Source organism: Nyctereutes procyonoides, unplaced genomic scaffold, assembly GCF_905146905.1.
Source record: "Nyctereutes procyonoides isolate TBG_1078 unplaced genomic scaffold, NYPRO_anot_genome, whole genome shotgun sequence".
In the NCBI taxonomy this organism is placed as follows: Eukaryota; Metazoa; Chordata; class Mammalia; order Carnivora; family Canidae; genus Nyctereutes; species Nyctereutes procyonoides.
In genome coordinates, this window is record NW_026575125.1 from 46,909,188 (window position 1) to 46,934,924 (window position 25,737).

The 25,737-nt window shown below is 36.5% G+C and overlaps 1 protein-coding gene across 1 annotated transcript in view; it reads left to right on the forward strand.

The window, feature by feature from the left end:
- The window catches only part of KLF8 (KLF transcription factor 8), a 42,130-nt gene that overhangs the window by 2,086 nt on the left and 14,307 nt on the right, over positions 1-25,737 (forward strand). Inside the window, exons 2-4 of the mRNA XM_055338029.1 lie at positions 2,862-3,426; positions 6,248-6,371; positions 7,034-7,173. Of these exons, the coding sequence (XP_055194004.1) occupies positions 2,862-3,426; positions 6,248-6,371; positions 7,034-7,173 (829 nt within the window). The remainder of the gene's footprint in view (positions 1-2,861; positions 3,427-6,247; positions 6,372-7,033; positions 7,174-25,737) is intronic.

Sequence of the window (25,737 nt, forward strand, 5' to 3'; positions counted from 1 at the left end):
GGGCATTTAATCCATTTATATTCAAAATCATTAATAGATATGTGTTTGTTGTCATTTTATTATTTATTATGTGGTTATTTCTGAAGTTTTTCTCTGATCCTTTCTTTTCTCTCTTCCATGTTTTGCTGGATTTCTTTAGTGGTGTATTTGGATTTCTTTCTCTCTGCTCTTTGCATATTTATTAGTTTCTTCAGTGTATGGGTACCATTAAGTTTGTATATAACCATTTCTGCATATAGCAGTTTGTATAAAGCTGTTGGTTATTTAAATTTAAACTCATTCTTTACTCGTTTCATCATCTTTGAGGTAAATTTTGTCACATTTTGCATCCATTCTTTTGTGAGTTCCTTGACTTCTTTTTTACAGAAGTATTCATTTTTACTGCTTTTGTGTTGCCTACTTCCAGACAGTCACTTGTAGTGCCATGCTGTGTAGTCTTCTGTTCCCCAAGGCCTGGCACATCTTGACGTGTCTCTGATGTGTTTTGCATGTGCATTGCTGTTTTATCTCGGCTGCTTTATCCTTCAGGCCAATAGTTTCAGAGGCTCTCTTTGCCTGTTGTGGGAAAATATTTGGCCTCTGGGATGAATGTGGCATTTTAACTAAGTGTATTCTGGTCTGCTTGTGAAATGAGAGTTGTCATCACCATGCCTGGATCCTAGGCTCTGCGAATCTCCTGAGTTGGGGTACATGGTATGAGCAAGAATTTGTGCCTGTCTTCTAGGGAAGGGGGCCTACAGTGCTGGGACTGAAGCAGGAAAGACTGAGAGGGGACATTTTCTGGAGCATGGGGCCTTGGTTTAGACAAGTTAAGCAGTGAGCATTTGTGCTGGGCTTGTTCTTGTAGGTGGCCCTGTGCTTATGCTGAAGAGTAGGTGTGGGAAATGGGTCCAGCCAGTTCCCTTTGTTACCAGAGGGTCTCTTCCATGAACACTGCCTTTGTGGGATGCACTTCAAAATGAGCAAATATCCTTCCTAGTGTTCAGTAAAGTTTCCCTCTTTTCTTCATACTCTTCCCTTACTTCTCTCAACTCCCTATATATTCTGTGCATGAGAAGAAAAAAACAATCACTGTTTCCATGCTCTATTTCCACGAGTTATTTTCCTGCCTTCTTCCCAAGAGCAGTACAATGCCATCCAGACTCTATCCCAGCCAAGCCCACTGACCTTTAAAACCACAGACTTTAAGTTCCATTGGCTGACAGAAGTCATAAAATTCAGTTCCTCTCACTTTCCAAGACAATTGCTATCTGTGCACTCCCTGTGAGTTCGTCTGTCTCTCACCCTCCTCCATGACTGTTGCTCCCTCCCCACTTCAGCAACCACAATCTGTTTCTCTCCCAAACCACATCTCCACCCTTCCTACCTTCTTTGATGTGGCCTCTTCTCTACCTTCAGTTGTGGAGTTTGTTCTGATAATCTTCAGGTCAATTCCTTGTGTATTTAGGATGATTTGATAATTATCTAGTTGTATCCAATAGTACAAGGAGAGCCTAGGGTCTCCCTACTCCACCGCTATCTTCCAACAACCTATACCAAATCTACAAACATTAACAATAATTATTTAACATCATCCAATATCTAGTCAAATTTTTCCAATGATCTCATAAATGTGTCACCAATATCTTCCCTCTTTCTTTATGGTCCCTTTGAATGCAGTCTTATTCTGCTTTCATTGAGGAGCTAGTTAATTCTCCAAAATTGCTCTGCACATGTCATTCCCCTCTTTGAAACAATTATATTTTATCACATAGCCTTTCTTCAAACTCAACTTTCTATCATATTCCAAATATGCAAAAATAAAGGATAGTTTTATTCTGTGTCAGAGGTGCATTACTGAACATTTCTCATAATTCAAAACTAATTTCTTATAATTCAAAACTAAATTCTCATTTCTCATAATTTAAAACTCCTCTAACTCAAATCTAATCATGATAGAGAATGAGATCTTGTTTTGTCAACTGGCTAAAGTAACACCGCTATTTCTAAGACCATTTTCAAGGTCCAGTGTGTTGTTTGGCAATGACATACACAGATCACGGTATCATAGACCTTTATATTAATGGATTTTTTATGAAATTTTTAATTAGGTTGCAGTTTTGTGGGGTTTTTTTTTTCAGACATAAAAAGGATGGTTTATTAGTCATTTTGCAGCAGGTAGCATGAACTTCTTTGCAGTGGTTAGCCTCAGTCCCCAAGTCTCAGGCTAGTGATAAGAAGCACTACAGATGTATGATATGCAAACAATGGGTTTTGTGTTTTGTGGGTTTTTAAAAACATATATTACCTCTAAATTGATCATTTAATTCATACTTTTTAATGTAAAAGTTGGATATTTCGGCTTTGCATATAGTACAACTGACAATACTGTATCAGTATTCTCTAAGCATATTGTCTGTTGTTATATCTCTGCAGACAGGAATATCTCTTATCCCTTCTCTGCCTGAGAATTCCCATCAACTCTCTAAGATCCATAGCTCTTCCTCACTGAAACCCTCTCTCTTGTTTAGACAGAGAGGTAAGTGCATGTTAGTATGCACTTCATGAGTAGACACTTACATTTGCCCTCACAGAGCTTAGCATAATACATTTATATTAAAAAAATATTGACTTTAAGTAATCTTGCAGGATTATTATAAAGATTAAATGAAATAATTTGTATCAATTGCCTGATACAGTGCCTGGTACTAGTGTTAAGTAAAGTTTCCCTTCTTTTTTCCTCATACGCCTGCCTCATTTCTCTCAACTCCCTATATATTCTGTTCATAAGAAGAAAATACAGATTCTTGCTTTCATTGTTCACATGTCTCTTCTTCAGGGTATTGATTATTTTCCACCTTTCATTTATTTACTTATTTAAGGTCACTGGCTCTATTCATATCAGAAATCCTCCAAAGTCAGCAAAAAGAGAGAAGATGACATCTCCACCATTCCCGGATGCCAGTCCTATGGAGAACCCAGCACTCATTGCTAACATCAAGATTGAGCCCCCAGAAGAACTTCTGGCTAATGATTTCAATCTGCCCGAGGTGGAACCAGTTGACCTCTCTTTTCACAAGCCCAAGGCTCCTCTCCAGCCTGCCAGCATGCTGCAAGCTCCAGTACATCCTCCCAAGCCACAGCCTGCTCTCCAGACACTCGTAGTGTCCACTTCAACATCTGACACAGGCATATCAGCAAATACCCCTACTGTTTTGACTCCAGGCTCTATCCTGGCCTCCTCTCAGAGCACTGGTGGCCAGCATATCTTACATGTGATCCATACTATCCCCTCAGTGAGGCTGCCAAATAAATCAGGTAGCCTGAAGACCATCCCAGTGGTGATACAGTCACTGCCCATGGTGTTTACTACTTTGCCTGCAGATGGGGGCCCTGCAGCCATTACAGTCCCACTCACTGGAGGAGATGGCAAAAATGCTGGATCAGGTAAGCATCAGTTTGCCTCTTTCCTGGATATTACCTTCCTCCATTTATTCTCTTTTGGGATTATCCTATCTCCTATCTCTTTTCACTCCCTCTATTCTTGCACACAGCTTCAAGAGTAACTATTTATAAATACTGCTTTTATCATGTCTCTTCAGTGTTTAAGAATGTACAATGATGCTCTTTTGTTTAGTCCATGCTTCTCAAATTAGGGTGTACATATTTTCGAGTGAAATACTATGGATCTTCCTGGAACCTGTATGTTGTTTCATAATAAGTAATTTAAAATATTTTATATTTTAAAAATATGATTTTATTAGGGAAAATGTACAATTTGAATAGACTTTTAAGATAAAACACAAATTCCAAAAATAGTTTTAAGCTTATTAAGGTACACACCCTGGGACTTTCTAGGAAAATGTGTTTGTCTATGCCATTAGGAATGCTTTTGTGGAAAACTTGAGAATATTTCTAGCTCTACATATGTAGCCAGCCTTAGCAACTCCCTCTCCCAGTACCATATCTTTTCTCTTCCCTACAGGTAAAATAGTGTTCTTTGAAATATTGCCATCTTCCCTGTGCTCCCTTCAATTTCGCATCTATAACTTTCCATTTTACTTTTTTATTTGCCTGTGTTACAAGTGTATGGGCATTCTTCCCAACTAAATTGTAAATTCCTCAAGGACAAAACTATCTTTTTTCCCTTTGTGCATCTTCAGAGAACTTAACACAGTGGTAGTTAATAGTTGTCTTGCAACAAATAATTTGATGAACAAACTTGAAAATCTGTACAGGAAAGAGTTCAAATACTGTAATCTTCCTTATTATTTAATCTTAGAAATAAGTTCAAAATTCAGAAAAGAATAAATTAAGTCCCCTTTTCACCACTATCTCCCAGCCACCCACTTCCTATCATGGAGATGTATCTATTTTAGTTTGTAATTGAAAATGATCAAAGAAAATTATATCGCCTCTGAAGTGGTTCAAAATATTTAGCTTCACCAAAGCTATAGAATTGCAATCAGTGGATCCCTGGGTGGCGCAGCGGTTTGGCGCCTGCCTTTGGCCCAGGGCGCGATCCTGGAATCCCGGGATCGAATTCCACGTCAGGCTCCTGGTGCATGGAGCCTGCTTCTCCCTCTGCCTGTGTCTCTGCCTCTCTCTCTCTCTCTCTCTGTATGACTATCGTAAATAAATAAATTAATTAATTAAAAAAAAAGAATTGCAATCAGTTTTGGATGTTGTGCCTTAGGAAAGACATTGGGAAGTTGGAGTATAATCAGAAGAGAAAATCAGGATAGTGAGACATTTCAAACACACGTCAAACAAGGAGCTGATAAATATTTAGCATGAATTAAAAAGACCAAAAAGGAGATATGTAGGTGGAAATGACTAAAAATCAGATCTTAGCTCAGTATAGAAAAATAATTTTAATAGTTGTCTTTGAAATTCAATACATTGTAATCATTCCATCACCAAATGTAGGAGACTGAAAAACTGAGACTCTGTAGTGTTTTTCTGAATAAAAATACCAATCTGCTAGTGGTTAATTGTGGTAATAAGTGTGTTTATAGCAGTCTTGTTTTTGAGATTCCCCTGAAAGGGTTAATTAAAATTTCGGTATCAGTTGTCATATGGGAAGAGAAAGACAAACAAAAAAGGAAATGGGAAAATAAAATTCCCTGAGAATTTGCTGATATCAAGGCAGTGATAGAATCAAGCAATGATTTGATAGGGCTTTGAATTGCTATCATAATATCCATCAGTCAACTAGAGCACTCTAAATAAACAAAATAAATTTTAAACATTTCAATGTAATTTTAAACTAAAACCATTTTAGCCCAATAGTCTCTAAAATGGTATGTTTACACCTTGGTTGGGAGGTGGGGGAGTAAGAAATGTACACAAAACAATAGCACAAGAAGAAAGTGTCAACATTTCTATTTCTGTTTTCTCACCCTTTGCATGTTCCTTTTATTTTTCATAATGTACACAAAATTTTAGTATGCTAGTACATTTGTAGCATACATGCACACATACAGAGACACACATACATATTGAGATGCATGCTTAAAACTTTTTAGTGAGTGATACACAATCAGTGTATGGAGACAAATGTACTAGCCAAATATTCCTTTAAGTTTCTTCTATATAGAAAATTTTAAGCTTTAACTAGATCTAGAAGACTGGTGCCCATTGGGTCAAACTCAAAAACTGAGTTTTGTTAGGGATCTGAAGCATCAGTTGTTGATAATAAATATTTGAGGGCTTCTCCCAACATAGGTTGAAGGGAAGGATGTCAACATGTATCAAGTACCTACTAGCTACTAGGTATGCATTTCATCTCATTGGCTCATTTCCATTTAGGGACACAAAAGCCAAAGGAGAAGTTTCCATCTCTGAGGTGAACCTAGGCATTGATCTTCAGACAGCCAGCAAACTATTCAGAAAGTTCAGCTCAACAAATACACATTGAGTCTGACTTTTTGGGAGACCCTTGTTTTGGGGGTTGGAGATAGAGTTAAATCATACCCAAACCCTATCCTATTTAATTCATTATCCTAGAGAAGCTCTTTCCAGTGAGCTCATTCCAGGAGCATAATAATGCTCCTTATTATCTTTCTCTCAAAGGAATTTTAGCTATGTTAAAAATTGTAAATGTTCTTTTCTTCCTTCCATACAAATGCACTTCTTTCATCTTTGCTTTTTATCTATTTCTCTATCTTGCTGCTACTTCTTATTGTGTGCCAAACTGGGAATCCTGAGAATGATTGCAGAGGTACATATATTTGCAGCCCACACTGCTCTTTTTCTTTGCTTTTAGTGAAAGTTGACCCCACCTCCATGTCTTCACTGGATATCCCAAGTGACAGTGAGGAGAGTACAATTGAGAGTGGATCTTCCGCTTTACAGGGTATTCAGGGACTGCAGCAAGAGGGAGTACTTTTGTCTTTACTTCGGATCTGTCTATATATATATGTGTGTGTGTGTGTGTGTGTGTGTGTGTGTGTGTGTGTGTGTGTCTGGTAAAAGTGGAACAAAGTCTCAGATACAATAGTAAACATTTAAGGATAACAAAATATAGGTAAATTGCCTTCCTGGCAAAGGCATGAGTTTGAATGAACACATGTGCATGGACATGCATGTTATAGCAGAGTTATGTACCAATTGTCTAGACCACCAATTTTGCTCTTGAAAAATCTATAAATTTCCCATAAAGTACAGTTGCATACTGTTTCTCTCTGTAAGTTTATAGCACCCTTATCTTCCAATGTTAAGACTAATAAGATAGTTGTCATACATTTTAACAACCATGTAATATGAAAAAATACATTTATATAAACACAAAAATGAGTCTTGTTAGAGTGAAATGCTCACACTGAGAACAGAAATCACCCAAGGAAACATTACCACCTCCTGGAACCTGCAGTTACTGAGAATGGCCTACTTGAGGGAATTGCTTGAACTATTTCAATTATTTCTTTTCTTGAAGGCCTACTCTTAAATTGGCATAAATTAAATGCATATATGAAGTGATCCACTGTATTTAAGTCCATTTATTTAGCTTCCATGGTAAAATCATTTTTTGGTCCTCTCTTTCTTTGCTCAGACCATCAGCAATGACCCAAATGCAGGGAGAAGAGTCTCTTGAGTTGAAGAGAAGACGGATTCACCAATGTGATTTTGCAGGATGCAGCAAAGTGTACACCAAAAGCTCCCACCTGAAAGCCCACCGCAGAATCCATACAGGTCTGCACACTTCCACCTCATCACCAACACACACACACACACACCGAGAGAGAGAGAGAGAGAGAGAGAGAGAGAGAGAGAGAGACTGTGAGAGATAGGAAGAGAGGAAAATCTTGAAACAAAGACTGATTCATTTATACTCATGGACACAAGCTTCGTTAATGGATTACCCTTATGTCTTGTTCCTACTCAAGTGTAGCTTTTTAAAAACCAGCCTAGGAAAACACTAAGTCTTGTATCTTTTGAATAAGAATTATCCCCATTTAACACTCATGGGTCTTTCTAATCAGGAAGTTATAACATTTATACTAAGATTAAGCATTTAAGACATATACTAAGACATCACTCCCTCCCTTGTTACCAGAGGCCCACAGGTTTTACCGAGTATGGAAAAGCACAAAGGCAATTTAAATTAAGTGAAATTAAAGCAGGATTTTGGAGCTAAACACAATCCACCAACCTGTAACACACCTTTGTTCACTAGGGGAAAATGTGCATATTAAAAAAAAAAAGTTAAGTAAAGCGAACCTGATGGAGATTCTGCCAACTGAAGGGCACTGTGCCCTCTGAAAGAGAACTGTCATTCAAATTCAACTAATTATTACCAAATTTCGGAAATTTTGAAGAAAACCAAAAAAATTCAAGATTTTTTTTTTCTGGGTGACAGGCACTGAGGGGCGCACGATGGGATAAACACTGGGTGTTATACTATATGTTGGCAAATCAAACTCCAATAATAAATATACAAATAAAAGAAAAATAAAAATTTTATGTATAGTGAAGGGGAATATAAGGGAGGGGAGAAGAAATGTGTGGGAGATATCAGAAAGGGACACAGAACATAAAGACTTCTAACTCTGGGAAATGAACTAGGGGTGGTGGAAGGGGAGGAGGGCGGGGGGTGGGGGTGAATGGGTGACGGGCACGGAGGGGGACACTTGACGGGATGAGCACTGGGTGTTATTCTGTATGTTGGTAAATTGAACACCAATAAAAATTAATTTATAAAAAAAAATTTATGTGAGATGTCCTAGATTTTGAATGTTGGCATATAATTAAAAAATTATTATAGCACTAGGGACTCAAAGAAACCTTTGTATGGGCCAGATGTAGATTGTCAGTCATTAGTTTTTACCCTCTGCTTTGGAGACTCCTTCTTCCCCAATCATTCAGCTCAGAATTGAGGCTTGGACACCATGGATAAGGGGCCTTCCTTTCTTGTTAACATGCACTGCATTATATTTGTTGTGTTAGGATTTGTGTAGAAGAAACCAGAATCATAGATGCTGTGCCCTGAAGCTCTGAACAGGTAACCAACTTCCAGGCTGCATTGTCACAACATTCCTGTGACACTTTTCTTATTGATATTTTATTTGCTTCTCCTTCATGTAGAGTGCAGGCTGATTCCGCTTACACACAAATACGTGTGTGTGTGTGTATGCATGTATAAATATATATTAAGTAATTAAACTTAAATTTTCAACTTATAAAAGTAGAATAGTTTACTAGGCTCTCATGTATCCTTCACCCAACATTCATAATTATATCAGTATATAGCCAACTTTGTTTCTTCACATCCTTACTGATTCCCCCACTCTCCACAGTATTATTTCAGAACAAATTCCAGACATCATATCATCTTAGTCATAAAGAATTTTATAAAAAGGTTTAAGATTACTATTACATAAAAATTCCTTGATATTGGTTTTCCTTAATATCAATATCATATTTCTTTTCCTTTTTTAGGTTCAAATTAGTTAACATGTACTATATTATTAGTTTCAGTGGTATAATTTAGTGATTCATCAGTTGTATATAATACCCAATACTCATAACATCAAGTGCCCTACTTAATTCTCTGCTCCCAATTATCCCATCCATCCACTCACTTCCCCTTCAGTAACCCCAGATTTGTTCCCTATAGTTAAAAGTCTCTTATGGCTTACCTCTCTGTTTTTACCTTATTTATTTTTCCTTCCCTTCTCTTATGTTGATTTGTTTTGTTTCCTAAATTCCACATGAGTGAAATCATATGGTATTTGTCTTTCTCTAACTTACATATTTTGCTTACCATAATACAATCTAGTTCAATCCAGATTGTTGCAAATGGCAAGATTATGTTCTTTCTGATGGCTGAGTAATATTCCGTTGTATATATATTTATATTACCTCTTCTTTATCCATTCATCTGTCAATGGATGTCTGGGCTCTTTCCATATTTTGGCTATTGTGGGCATTGCTGGTATGAACATTGGGGTGCATGTGCCCCTTCAAATCACTATTTTTGTATGTTTTTGATAAGTAACAAGTAGTACAATTGCTGGGTCATAGGATATATCTGTTTTTAACATTTTGAGGAACCTCCATACTATTTTGCAGACTGGCTGCATCAGTTTGCTTTCCCAACAACATTGTAAAAGGGTTCCTCTTTCTCTACATCATTATTGACATCTGTTGTTTCTTGAGTTGTTAATTTTAGCCATTCTGACTGGTGTGAGGTATTACCTTATTGTAGTTTTGATATGTATTTCCCTGATGATCAGCGACATTGAGCATCTTTACTTTTTATTTTTTATTTTATTTTTAATTAAAATTCAATAAGCAAATATACAGTACATCATTAATTTCAGATATAGTGTTCAATAATTTATCAGATGCATTTAACACCAAGTCTTGAGCATCTTTTCATGTTTCTATTAGCCATTCTATTATATGTCTCATTGGAGAAATGTCTGTTCATGTCTTCTTCCATTTTTTTAAAGATTTTATTTATTTATTCATGATAGACACAGAGAGAGAGAGAGAGAGAGAGAGAGAGAGAGAGAGAGAGGCAGAGAAGCAGGCTCCATGCAGGAAGCCCGATGTGGGACTTGATCCCAGTACTTGGGGATCACACCCTGAGCCAAAGGCAGATGCTCAACCACTGAGCCACCCAGGCGTAACTCTTCTTCCATTTCTTGATTGGATTTTTGTTTTTTGGGTGTTCCATTTCATAAGTTCTTTATATATTTCGGATACCAGCCCTTTATATCATAAGTCGTTTGAAAATATCTTCTCCTATTCCCTAGGTTGCATTTTAGTTGTGTTGATTGTTTCCTTTGGTGTGCAAAAACTTTTTATCCTGGTGAAGTCCCAATAGTTCATGTTTGCTTTTTTTCCCCCCTTACCTCTGGAGACGTGTCTAACAAGAACTTGCTGTGGCCAAGGTCAAAGAGGTTGCTGCCTATGTTCTCCTCTAGGGTCTTGATGGATTCCTATCTCAGAATTAGGTCTTTCATTCATTTTGAATTTATTTTTAAGTATGTTGTAATGAAGTAGTCCAGTTCCACTCCTCTGCATGTTGTTGTACAATTTTCCCAACACCGTTTGTTAAAGAGAATGTCTTTATTCCATTGGATAGTCTTTCCTGCTTTGTTGAAGTTTTGTTGTCCATAGAGTTAAGGGTCCATTTCTGGGTTCTCTATTCTGTTCCATGGATCTATGTGTCTGTTTTTGTGTCAGAACCCTACTGACTTGATGATTATAGCTTTGTAATACAACTTGAAGTCTAAAAATGTGATGCCTCCAGCTTTGGTTCTTTTTCAACATTCCTTTGGCTATTTGGGGTCTTTTCTGGTTCCACACACATTTTAAAATTATTTATTCAAGCTCTGTGAAAAATGCTGGTGTTATTTTTATAGGGATTGCATAGAATGTGTGGATTACCCTGGATAATATAGACATTTTAACATTATTTGTTTTTCCAATCCATGTACATGGAATATTTTTCCATTTCTTTGTGTCCTCCTCAATTTCTTTCATAAATGATCTATAGTTATCAGAACACAGATTTTTTTTACCTCTTTGGTTAGGTTTATTTCTAGATATCTCATTATTTCTGGCGCAATTGTAAATGGGTTCAATTCCTTGATTTCTCTTCCTGATGCCTCATTGTTAATGTATAGAAATGCAACAACTTCTGTGTATCAAATTTAAATCCTGTGACTTTGCTAAATTCCTGTATCAGTTCCAGCATTTTTTTTTTGGTGGAGTGTTTTGAGTTTTCTAAAGAATATCATGTTGTCTGAAAAGAGTTAAAATTAGACTTCTTTGCTGATTTGGTTTCCTTCTATTTGTTTTTGGTGTCTGATTGGTGAGACTATGACTTCCAGTACTATGTTGAACAACAGTGGTGAGAATAGACATCCCTGTCATATTCCCGACCTTAAGGGAAACGTTGTCAGGTTTTCTCCTTTGAGGATGATATTAGAGTGGGTCTCTCATAAATGGTCTTTATGTTGAGGTATGTTCTCTATATAACTACTTTGTTCAGGATTTATCAAGTAAGAATGCTATATTTTTCAAATGCTTTTTCTGCATCTATTGATATGATCATGTGGTTCTTATCCTTTCCTTTATTAATGTGGTGCATCAGGATGGTTGATTCTCAATTGTTGAACCACCTCTAAAGCCACGGAATAAATCCCACTTGGTCGTGGAGAATAATCCTTTTAATGTACTCTTGGATTAGCTAGTATCTTGGTGAGAATTTTGGCATCCATGTTCATCAGGGATATTGGTCTGTAATTCGTCTTTTAGTGGGGTCTTTGTCCAGTTGTGGGATCAAGGTAATGCTGGTCTCACAGAAAGATTTTGGAAGTTTTCCTCCCATTATATTTATTGGAAGAGTTTCAGAAAAATAAGTGTTAAATCTTCCTTAAATGTTTGATAGCATTCCCCTGGAAACCATCCAGGCTGGACTCTTGTTTATTGGGAAATTTTTTTAGTACTGATTCTATTTATTTGTTGATTATGGGTCTGCTCAGGTTTTCTATTTCTTCCTGTTTCAGTTTTGATCATTTATATGTTTCTAGGAATTTATCAATTTCTTCCAGATTGCCTAATTGATTAGCATGTATTTGCTCATAATACTCTCTTATAATTGTATTTCTTCAGTGTTGGTTGTGGTCTCTCCTCTTTCACTCATGATTTTATTTATTTGGATCCTTTATCTTTTGTTTTTGATAAGTCTGGCTAGGGCTTTATCAGTTTTTCTAATTCTTTTAAAGAACCAGCTCCTAGTTTTGTTGATCTGTTCTACTGGGGGTTTTTATTTCTATATCATTGATTTATCTTCTAATCTTTATTATTTCCCTTCTTCTGCTGGATTTAGGCTTAATTTGCTGTTCTTTTTCCAGATCCTTTAGATGTAAGATTAGGTTGTATATTTGAGACTTTTCTTGTTTCTTGAGAATGTCCTATATTCCTATATACTTCCCTCTTAGGATAGGCTTTGCTGCATCCCAAAGGTTTTGAACTGTCATGTTTTCATTTTCATTTACTTCTATATATTGTTTAATTCTTTAATTTTCCTGGTTTACCTATTTATTCATTAGTAGAATGTTATTTAACCTCCATGTATTTGTGGTCTTTCCAAATTTTTTCTTGTGATTGGGTTCAAATTTTAAAGCATTGTGGCCGGGATCCCTGGGTGGTGCAGTGGTTTGGCGCCTGCCTTTGGCCCAGGGCGCGATCCTGGAGACCCGGGATCGAATCCCACGTCGGGCTCCCGGTGCATGGAGCCTGCTTCTCCCTCTGCCTGTGTCTCTGCCTCTGTGTGTGTGTGTGTGTGTGTGTGTGACTATCATAAATAAATAAAAATTTTAAAAAAATAAAGCATTGTGGCCTAAAAATATGCATGTTATAATCTCAGTCTTTTGGTATTGGTCGAGTCCTGATTTGTGAACCAGTATGTGATCTATTCTGAAGAATGCTCCATGTACACTCAAAAAGAATGTGTATTCTGCTGCTTTAGGATGAAATGCTCTGAATATATCTGTTATGTCCATCTGGTTCAGTATGTCTTTCAAAGTCCTTGTTTCCTTGTTGATCTTCTGCTTAGATGATCTGTCCATTGCTGTGAGCGAGTTGTTAAAGTACCCTACTATTGTATTATTATAAATGAGTTTCTTTAAGTTTACTATTAATTGTTTTATATATTGGCTGCTCCCAAGTTAGAGACATAAATATTTACAATTGTTAGATCTTCTTGTTGGGTAGACCTCTTCATTATGTTATAGTATCCTTCCTCATCTGTTATTACAGTCTTTGGTTTAAAATATAGTTTGTCATTATATGGTCTCATTCATTTGGGGAATATAAATAATAGTGAAAGGGAATAAAGGGGAAATGAGAAAAAATAAGTGGGAAATATCAGAAAGGGAGACAGAACATGGAAGACTCTTAACTCTAGGAAATGAACTAGGGGTGGTGGAAGGGGAGGAGGGCGGGGGGTGGGGGTGACTGGGTGGCGGGCACTGAGGTGGGCACTTGAGATGAGCACTGGGTGTTATTCTGTATGTTGGCAAATTGAACACCAATAAAAAATAAATTTATTATTAAAATAAATAAATAAAATATAGTTTGTCTGATATAAGGATAGCTACTCCAACTTTCTTTTGATGTCCACTAGCATGATACATGCTTCTCCATCCCCTCACTTTCAATCTGGAGGTGTCTTTGGCTCTAAAATAGTTCTCTTGTAAGCCAGCATATTGATGAATCTTGTTTTTTAATCCATTCTGTTACCCCATGTCTTTTGATTGTAGCATTTAGTCTATTTATATTCAGAGTAATTACTGAAAGATAAGAATTTAGTGTCATTGTATTACTTGTCAAGTTGCTGTTTCTGTAGATTATCTCTGTTCCTTTTTTAGTTTTTGTTGCTTTTAGTCTCACTTTCCATTCAAAAGATCCCCTTTAATATTTCTCACAGGGTTGGTTTAGTGTTCATGAACTCCTTTAGTATATGTTTGTCTTGGAAACTCTTTATCTTTCTTTCTATTCTGAATGACAGCCTTGATGGATGTTCTTGGCTGCAGATTTTTCCCAGTTAGCATATTGAATATATCATGACAGTGCTTTCTGGCTCGCTAGGTCTCTGTGGATAAGTCTGTTGCCAGCCTTACAAGTCTACCCTTGTAGGTTAATCACTTTTTATCCCAAACTTCTTTTAGAATTCTCTTTTCTCTGTATCTTTGTATTTTGCAAGTTTTACTCTAATATGTCATGGTACTGACTTGTTTTTCTTGATTTTGAGGGGAGTTTTCTGTGCACCTTGGACATGAATGCCCATTTCTTTCCCCAGATTAGGGTAGTTCTCAATTATAATTTGTTCAAATAAGTCTTCTGCCCCCTTTTCCTGCTCTTCTTCTGGGACTCCTATGATACAGATTTTTTTTTTTTGCTTTATGGAATCACTGAATTCCATAATTCTACCTTCCTGATCTAATTCTTTTCTTTCCCCCTTCTCTTCAGCTTCATTATTTTCAACTGTTTTATCTTCTATATCATCTATCCTTTCCTCTGCTTCTTCATTCCTTGTGCTGATTATATGGAGTATGTTTTGCATCTCAGTTGTAGCATTTTTTTTGTATCATCCTGGCTAGTTTTAATCTTTATCCCTGCAGAAAGCATTTCTCTGATGTCTTCTAGGCCTTTTTCATGTTTACGTAGGGATCCCATAGCTGTCAGTCTAAATTCTTTTCAGATATATTGCTCATATCTGCTCTGAGCATGTCCTTTGCTGGGATATTTTCTTGACCTTTCTTTTGGGTAGAATTCCTGTTTTGTCATCTTGGCTAAGTTTCTATCTTTTGCACGATGTAAAAGCTTGTTATTTTTCTTGCACCTCAGAGTAATGCTATATTAAGAAGGGGTCATACACTGTCCAGGTCCTGGCACTTCAAGATGTGTTTCTCGTGTATGCTGTGTGCGCTCTGCTGTTGTGTTTTGGCTGCTCTTTCCCACTAGTATGTCCTATACAGAGTTCCTCCTTGCTTATTTGTGGGAGTGTTTGGGCCTTTATCTAGGTGTGCTTTGATTTGATTGTTTAAAAAAAATGAAAAGAAGGGAAGAAAAAAAGAGAAAAAAGGAAAAGACTGCTCCACAAATAGGAGAAAAGGGAAAAGGAAAGGGGACGAAAAAAAAGCCTAGACAATCAAAAATCCTATAAGCTGATTCAAAAGGAAAAGAATGAAAAGAAATACAGAAAAGAAAAAGAAAAAAAAAGAAGTCTGATCAAAAAAAAAAGTGAGAGAGAGAGAGAAATGTAAAAAAACAAAAAACAAAAACAAAACAAAAAAAAAAAACCAACAAACACCTATAAGCCTGATTCCAAAGGAGAAAAGGAAGAAAGGAAACAAGAAGAGAGAAAATAGAGTCTGGTCCTATTTCCACCACAACTGGAGAGGAGGCTGTGAGGCAATGTATGTTCAGTAGAGTTGGTGGATGCAGAGTGCTGCCTTTGCTGCTCTTTTGAGGGGAAATCCATTGTGCTGGATCAGTCAATCCTGTCCCAGTAAAAGAAAAGCACTTCTAAAGCACAGGGTGGTGTGTTTTGATATAAGCAGCTTCCACCTCCACCAAGTGCTGCTGATGTCCCACACTGGGTTGGTAACAAGGGTAAGATGGCGAACCCCCCGCCCCCACTCTCTGGTCCCTGGACAGTAGATCTCACACCCAAAGCTGTTCAGGAAGCCCTCACAGAAAAGCTAAGGCCATCAAGCATGCCTGGAGCCATCATCTATATTTAACTCTTGTGAGGGTGGGATTCAAAACTCCAAATCTGTGTTTTATCTGTGGCTCCAGGTTTGGATTCAAAACTCCAGATCTTAAAGGAGCCAGATATGCTTGGGTCTGCTCCCTCCTCTGGATTAGAGGATTGCTGTGTTCTGACTAGTGCCCATTGCCCCAGAAAAACATTCCCCTGCCTGCGCTGGATTCTATGCCGTGGAAACATGAAAAGAAGTGGCTGTTTATCCACCACTGCAGTGCTTTAGACACTTGCCAGTGAAAGGCCATTAGCTGGTGCCTGCATGGTCTTTTGTCCTTGGAGAGTCAATACACCCTCTTTCAAAAGTACTCCAGAAAGGGGAAATGATTTCTCCCAGTGCAACCCCTGAGATCCTTACACCACTTTGGATGTGCTTCTGGGGCACAGCCCAGCTTCTCTCCAGAAGCACATGCTACAGCTCCCCTCTGGGAAAAGTCCAGTACTTCCAAAAGTTCAGAGTTTGATCTACAATCACTGTTTGCAAAAAACCTGCCCCAGACAGTTCCCTAGCTCCCCAGTCTATAGTCCAAGAGGTTTTCTTCTTGTGAGAACTGAATGCTGCACTCTCTCAACCCCTCTCTCCCTTTTCTTTCCCCATGGAAAGGGTTCCCTGCCCTGCACAGCACAGCACCATTTCTCCCCCAATTCCTTTACACACATCACACACCTGCCATGTTTTCTTTGTCCAACTGTGGAAATACTTATTCAAATCCTCAGATAGATTTCCTTGGTGTTCCATGTTATCTGACCTCAATACAGTTGTGTTCAAGGGACAAGGAAAGTCCCATGTCTGCTTACTTCTCGACCATCTTAACACTACCACTTCAATATAATATTTATTAATATCACATTTCCCCAACTAACTAATAAATGTTTTTTAATGTTCAAATCAAGATTTAAACAAGGGTCATACATTGAATAATTTAATCAACATGAGAAGGAGCCAGGTATGCCAAAGATTGAGGAAAGAGTGTTCTTTGCTAGGCAGAGTACAAAAGATGTGATATGGAAATAAACTTGCCTTCTTTTAATAACTGACAAATTTAGCATAGCTAGGGAATATTGAGTACAGTGATTGGTGGTAGAAGCATTCAAATGTAAGAGTGGAGGGAAGAAAGACCACTTAAGAAGCGACTACAGGGATCCAGGCAAAAAATGATGAAAACCTGACTAGTATATTGGAAGTGGACGTGAAGAAAAGGAAGTATATTGATGATTGAGGATACACTGATAACATTCAGATTTCTGTTTTGAGGAGTTTAATGGACAGAGGTGTCCATTACAGAAATAGAGTTTTCCAATGATCAATACAGTAAGTGGGAATCAAACCTTGGTATGCAACCAAGGCATACATTTCTCTATTCGTGGTATTCCACAGGCTCCTTGGAACTGAAGTAACTGCAGAAATGCCTGCTTCATTGAATTCCAAAGATTAGGGTTCATTGCAACAGATCCTAGAGAATAATATCCTGTATTTGGTAGACACTCTCTCAGCAGAGAACCATGAAGTTTGTGTTTATTTGGGTACCACCTCTAGCATACAGTGCAGCTGTTCATCTCCACTGAGCTTACAATTATACAAAGCAGGATATGCAGATACAGAAATTTCTATTAAATATAACTTTCAAGTTCTAGTTTTTAATAACGGCATCACCCAATAACCTTTACTCAAAATGGATCATTGATTTTTAACATTCTTTTATGCCCTCAGTTATTTGTTTCCAAATTTATGTTATTTCATCCTTCAAGTAGGTATTTTCCTTTTAACTGAGTATGTAGACATGATGGCCAAGAACATATACTGTAAAGCTACACTGTCTGGATTTGACATCCTAGTCTGCCATCATTAGCAGAATGTTACTTCACCATTTTCTGCCTGAGTTTCCTTATCTAGGGATATAATAGTGTGAAATGCTTAGAATAATATCTGGCATATAGGAAACACTCAACAAATATTAGCTATTATTAAGGTTCTCTCAGTTCCAATCTCACTGCCACCCCCATTAGGCTTTTTGTCTTGATTAATTCTTTTCCCCACCAACTTTGATGAACTATAGTTGAGAATTAAAATTGTATATATTTGAGGTAGAGAACGGTGGTGGTGGAGCAGGAAGACCCTAGGCTCACCTAGCCCTTTGAACACAAGCAACTATCAAATCATCCTAAATGTCCCAGAAATAGACCTGAAGACATACAAAACAAACTACACAACTAAAGGGAAAGGCGAAGCCATATCAAAGAAGGTATAAAGTGTGGAGATGTGGCTTAGGGGAGAAATGGATTCCTGGTGTTGCAGAGGGAAAGGAGCCATAGTCACATAGAAGGGTTAAAAGAACGTCACACAGGGGAATACACAAGGAAACGTTTATCCAAAGCCATTGGCTTGGATAATGAGAGGGGATGAATTTCCTGAGTTCTTACATCCAAAAGGGCTTTGAGCCTAGAGTTTTAAAGGCCAGAAGGCTTGGCTGAGATATAGCACAAAGGGCACTGCTCTTCTAGAGAGAAGGCAGGGCAAAACACCTGAGGGCAGACAGCATGGAAACAGTGATATCAAGAGCACTGAGGGCACATAGTGAGGATATTATTTGCTCTTCTCAATGTCCCTGAGAGGCAGCATTCACAGAAATACCTCTCTAGGAGCAATGGAGGTGGCAGGTACCATTTCCTTCACTCACTCCTCATCAAAAACACAAAGCCACCTGCAGAAAGCAGCACAGGGCACACTGCCTAACTTGCATATACAAAGATCCACATCCACACAAACTGGTGGCAATGCCCTTTACAGTCACACTTGCCTTAGTCCTTCCCCCCAAAAAACAGCACAAACACCTGCCTACACCACATCTTCTGACCAGAGAGTGCTTCAGGGCCTTGGTTCCAATAAAGGTAGTGACAGATCTCATTTTACAAGCAGACCAAGCACAACTAGTTAAAACTTACCACATTCAAGGCAAGAACCAAACACTACTCACAGCAGGCAAGGAGAATCTCTACAGATGGCTGGCGTGAAGGATAGGCAGATGAAATACAAGAGCAGTGTGCATGCATGACACACCAGATGCACTCTCTGAAGTACCAGGCCCTTACACTACATGACCTCTTCATAGGACCATTACTTCCAGAATCAGGAGACATAACTGACTTTTCTAACACAGAGAAAAAGGCAGAGACATTGATATAATTCACACATGGAGGAATTTATCCCAAAAGAAAGAAAAAGATAAGGCCAAACCCAGAGATCTAAGTGAAACAGATACAAGTAAAATGACTGATGGAGGATTTAAAGGAATAATCATAAGGATATACACTGGGCTTGAGAAATGTGTACAAATAATCAGTCAGGCACTTACCACAGAGACAAAAGAGTTAAAAAAGAATCAATCAGAGATGAAGAGTGCAATAAATGATATTAAAAACATGCTTGATGCAATGAACAGCAGGATGGAAGAAGCAGAGGAATGAATTAGTGACCTACAAGACAAAATAATGGAAAGTAATGAAGCTGAACAAAAGAGAGGAAGAATTATGCAACAACATGAGAATAGACGTGTGGAACTCAGTGACTCTGTTAAACATAATAGAAATTATTATAGGGGTCCCATAAGAAGCACGGGGAGAAAGGAGGGCAGAAAATTTATTTGAAGACAATAGCTGAAGACTTCCCTAATCTGGAAAAAGAAACAGACATTCAGATCCAGCAGGCACAGAGAACTCCCATCAAAATCAACAAAAGAAGGCCAACACAAAGATATATTGTAAATACATTTGAAAAATATAGTGATAAATAAAAAACCTTAAAAACAGCAAGATAAGAGAAGTTCTTAACATACATGGGAAAACCCATAAGAATAACCAGGGATTTCTCAACAGAAGTGTGGCAAACCAGAAAGGAGTGGAATGATATATTTAAAGTGCTGAATGGGAAAAATATGCAACCAAGAATACTCTATCCAGAAAGGCTATATCCAGAATAAGAGGGAAAAAGAGTTTCCCAAATAATAATTGGATAGCACCATGCAAAAGAATAAAACTGAACCACTTTATTGCACCACACACAAAAAAATAAATTCAAAATGGATGAAAGACATAAATGTGAGACTCAAAATCCTCAAGAAGAAAAAAAAATCCTCAAGAAGAACACAGGAAGTAACTACTTTGACATCAACCATAAAAACGTCTTACTTAAGGCAAGGGAAACAAAATCATAAATAAAGTGTTAGGATTCATCAAAAATGAGTCTTATGCACAGTAAAGGAAATAATAAACCTAAAAGGCAACCTATGCAATGGGAAAAGATATTTGCAAATAACATATCTGATAAAGGACTGGTATCTGACACTTGCAAAGAACTTATAAAACTCAACACCCAAAACACAAGAAATCCAGCTTTAAAAAATGGCCAGAACACATGAACAGACATTTTTGCAAAGAAGACATACAGATGGCCAACAAACATGAAAACATGCTCAACATCACTTATCATTAGGGAAATACAAATAAAAACTACAATGAGATATCACCTAACACCTGTCAGGATGGCTAAAATTAACAACACAGGGAACAATAGGTGTTAGCCAGGATGCAGGGAAAGGGGAACCCTGTTCTGCAACCCTGTTGCACTGTTAGTGGGAATGCAAACTGGTGCAGCCACTTTGCAAAACAGTATAGAGGTTCCTTAAAAAAGTCAAAAATAAAAATATTCTATGATCAAGCACTTGCAATACTAGGTATTTACCCACAGGATACAAAAATACAGGTCAAATGTGGTATATGTACCCTGATGCTTATAGCAGCATTGTCAACAATAGCCAAGTTATGGAAAAAGCCCAAATGTTCATCAACTGCTGAATGGATAAAGAAGAAGTAATATATATATATATATATATATATATATATATATATATATATATAATCATAGTAAAGAATGAAATCTTGCAGGACACCTGGGTGGCTCAGCGGTTAAGCGTCTGCCTTCAGCTCAGGGTGTGATCCTGGAGTTCCTGAAGTCCCACATCAGGCTTTCTGCATGAAGCCTGCTTCTCCCTCTGCCTGTGTCTCTGCTTCTCTCTGTGTGTCTCTCATGAATAAATAAATAAAATCTTTAAAAAAATGAAATCTTACCATTTGCAATGATGGGGATGGAGCTAGAGCATATTGTGAAATGTGAAATAATTCAGCCATAGAAAGACAAATATATGATTTCATTCATATGTGAATTTAAAAAAAAACAAGAAATAATAATAAGGGGAAAAAAAGAGAGAGGCAAAGCAAGAAACAGACTCTTAACTATAGAGAAAAAATTGATGGTTCCCAGGGGGCAGGTGGGTGGGAGGATAGGTTAAACTTGTGATGGGGATTAAGGAGCGCACTTATCGTGATGAACACCCAAGTTGTATGTAAGTATAGAGTCACTGTATTGTACACCTGAAACTAATATTACGCTGAATGTTAACTAACTTCAATTTAAATTTTTTTAAAAGAAACTTTTTGGAATAGCTCCATGTTTAACACATGGAAAACACACTGTGTATAAACCTTCTGTCAAGTAACATCTAATTGCATTAAGATATAAGTGTATGTAAAGTTATGTGTAGAAAGATATGAGAATAGCTCTATACTTAACTCATTGTAACTACCATGTGTGTAATGCATCCTTCAACTAATAGTCTTTTTTTGAATAAAATGCAGGTGTTTGTAAATGTATGTGTAGAAGTGTATAGGAATATCCACATATTTAACACTCTGAAACCACACTATGTATAATCTGTCTTTCAAGTATCATCTTCTTTCATTAAAAGTTTCTACACATACTGACAGAGGAATATGGGAATATGCTTAACTCATTGAAACTATGCATCATTTAAGTAATAACTTCTTTATTGATCTATATGTGTTTTAAAATGTATATGTAGAAGCATGGGTGAATACACCTATTCTTATCTGAATGAAACTAAATTGTGTGTTTTGCATGTTTCAGGTAACAACTTCTTTCATTAAAATATAAGTATTTATAAACATATGTTAGAAGCATATGGGAAGATCCCTGTCCTTACCTCACAGAAACTACACTGTATATAATCTCTTGTTTACATAACCTCTTTCATTAATATAGGTGTGTTTGTAAATGGATGCATAGTAGCATAAGGGAAGGGCCTTGTGTTTTAACACATTGAGACTGTGTATAAACTGTCATTCAAGTATCTGCTTTCATTAATATAAACACTAACAGCTTAACCCTAATGCTAGACCCTAACACTATTCCTAACCCCTCACTCTAAAGTTAACCCTAAATCTAACCCTCTGGAACTGAAGGATACCAGGCATATATATACCTTACCCAGGCCATAAAATCTAACCCTACATTTGAGAGGAAGAAGAAGGAAAACAAAGAATATAAATCCATGTATATATATTCCATATATATCCTATAAATATATATATTCCATATATATATGTGAATGAATATTGGTCAACTCTTTTTTAAAAAAATGAAATGTTGCCATTGCCAATTGCATGGATGTAACTAGAGAGGCATATGCTAACCAAAATTAGATATGCACAGAAAAATAAATACCATGTGATTTGGAATTTAAGAAATAAAACAACTGAGCAAAAGGGAAAAAAGAAAGAGAGAGGCAACCTAAAAAAAACAAACCCTTAACTATAGAGAACAAACTAATCGTTACCAAAGTGGAAGTGGATAGGGACATGGGTTAAACAGGTGATAAGGGTTAAAGAGTGCACGTGTTCTGATGAGCACCTGGTGCTGTATGGAAGCACTGAATCACTATTTTTTATACCTAAAACAAATATTATGTATATGGTAACTAACTGGAATTTAAAAAACTTTTTAAAAAAGAATTTCCTGGAAAAATAGGAACTAACATAATTCGGGGCTACTAAACCTGATGTGCAGGAAATATTAAAGGGGACTCACTGAGTACAAAGCAGAGGTCAAAAGTGACAAAGACAAGAGAAGATCAGAGAAAATCTCCAGAAACAAGGACAAAACAAGTAATAAAATGGCACTAAATACATACCTATCAATAATTACTTTGAATGTAAATGGACTAAATGCTCCAATCAAAAGATATAACATGTCAGAATGGAGTTTTAAAAAGACCCATCTATTTGCTGCTTACACAAAACTCATTTTAGACCTAAAGGCACCTGCAGACTGAAAACGAGGGGACAGAGAAAAATTTTTTATGCACATGGATATCAAAGGAAAGCCAAAATGTCAATACTTACATTAGACAAAGTAGATTTAAAACAAAGACTTTAACAGTACACAAATAAGGGCAATATATAATCATAAAGATGACAATCCAACAAGAAGATGTAACAATTGTAAACATTTTTGCACCCAATATGGGAGCACACAAATATATAAAACAATAACAAATATAAAAGGACTAATTGATAATAAAACAATAACAGTAGAGGACTTTAACATCCTATTTACATCAATGGGCAGAGGAACTAAACAGAAAATTAACAAAGAAACAATGGCTTTGAATGACACATTGTACCAAGTGGACTTACCAGATATATTCAGAAGATTCCATCCTAAAATGGCAAAATACACATTCTTTTCAATTTCACTTGGAACATTTTCCAGAATAGATCATATATTAGGTCACAAAACAGGACATCAATACATATGAAAAGATTTAAACCTTACCATGAACTTTTTCTCATGACAATGCTATGAAACTAGAAGTCAACCCTATGAAAAACATATGGAGAGCACATAAATACATGGAGATGAAACAACATGCTACTAAACAATGAATGGATCAACCAGAAAATCCAAGAAGAAATTTTATTTTTTTTTTCAAGAAGAAATTTTAAAATACATAGAAACAAATGAAAATGAAAACAATGGTCCAAAACCTTTGAGATGCAACAAAAGCAGGCTTAAGAGGAAAGTATATAGCAATATAGGAATTATCTCAAGAAGCAAGACAATCTAAAATAAACAACTCAACCTTACACCTAAAGGAGCTAGGATAAGAAAAACAAAGCCAAAGCCAGCACAAGGAAAGAAATAAAAGATTAGAGCAGAAATAAATGATAAAAAAAAACTTTAGAAAACGTAGAACAGATCAATGAAACAAAGAACTGGTTCTTTGAAAAAATAATGAAATTGATAAAACTCTAGCCAGACTCATCAAAAAGGGAAAGGACTCAAATTTTAAAAATCACAAATGAGAGAAGAAAAATAATGACCAACACCACAGAAATATAAACTATTTTAAGAAAATGTTATGAAAAACAATATGCCCAGAAATTGGACAACCTGGAACAAATGGATAAGTTGCTAAGGTCATAAAAACTACAAAAACAGAAATAGTAAGAAACTGACAACTTGAACAGAGCAATAACCAGGATAGAAATTGAATCATTAATAAAAAAAAAACTGCCAACAAACAAAACTCCCAAGACAAGATGGCTACACAGGAGATATCTATAAAACATTTAAGAAGAGTTAATACCTATTCTTCTCAAACTACTCCAAAAAAATTAGAAAAGGATGGAAAACTTCCAAATTCATCTTACAAGGCCAGTATTACCCTGTTACCAAAACCAGATAAAGACATCAATAATAAAAAAAAAAAAACAGGGCAATATCCCTGATGAACATAGATGCAAAAATTCTCATAAAATACTAGCAAACTGAATCCAACATTACATTAAAAAATCATTCACCACAATCAAGTGGGATTTATTCCTGGATTAAAACAGTGCTTCAAAAAAAAAAAACAGTGCTTCATATTCACAAATCAATCAACATGATACACCACATTAATAAAAGAAAGGATACAATATAGGATTTCAATAGGTGCAGAAAAATGATTGGACAAAGTACAACATCCATTTGTGATAAAAGCCCACAAAGTAGGGTTAGAGGGTTAGGGGAAACATACCTCAACATAATAAAGACCATATATGAGAAACCCATATCTAATATCATCCTTAATGAGGAAAAACTGAGAGGTTTTCCTCTACTGTCATAAAGAAGACACGAATGTTCACTAATACCACTCTTACTTAACATAATACTGTAAATCTTAGCCACAAGAATCAGACAAGAAAAGAAAAGGCATCCAAATCATCAAGGAGAAAGTAAAACTTTCCCTATTTGCAGATGATATGACACTTTATATAGAAAATAAGTCTCCACAAAAAAAGCTGTTAGAATTGATAAACAAATTGGGCAAAGTCACAGGATAAAAAAAATGATGTACAGAAACTGTTGCATTTCTACACGCCAATAATGAAGCAATAGAAAAAGAAATTAACAAAACAATCCATTTACAATTGCACCAAAACAAGTAAGATACATAGGAATAAACGTAGCAAAGAGGTGAAAGACTTGTACTCTGAAAATGATAAACATTCATGAAAGAAATTGAAATAGCAGAAATAAATGAAAAGACATTCCATCATCATGAATTGAAAGAACAAATATTGTTAAAATGTCTATACTACCCAAAGAAATTTCACATTTAATGTAATTCATTCATATCAAAATTCCAACACCATTTTTCAAAGAGTTAGAATAAACATTCCTAAAATTTGTGTAGAACCACACAAGACCTTGAAGAGCCAAAGCAACCTTGAAAAAGAAAAGCAAAGCTAAAGGAATCACAATTCCATACTTAAGTTATACTACAAAGCCATAGCGATCACGACAGTGCTACACAAAAGATAGACACATACATTAGTAGAACAGAATAGAAAACCCAGAAATGAACCCACAACTACATGGGCAATTAATTACCTTCAACAAAAAAAGAAAGGATATACAATGGGAAATAGCCTCTCCAACAAATGGTGTTGGGAAAACTGGGCAGACACATACAGAAGAATGGAACTGGACCACTTGCTTCCAACATACACAAAAATAAATACAAAGTTGTCCAAAGACCTAAATGTGATAAAAGAAACCACCAAAATCCTCG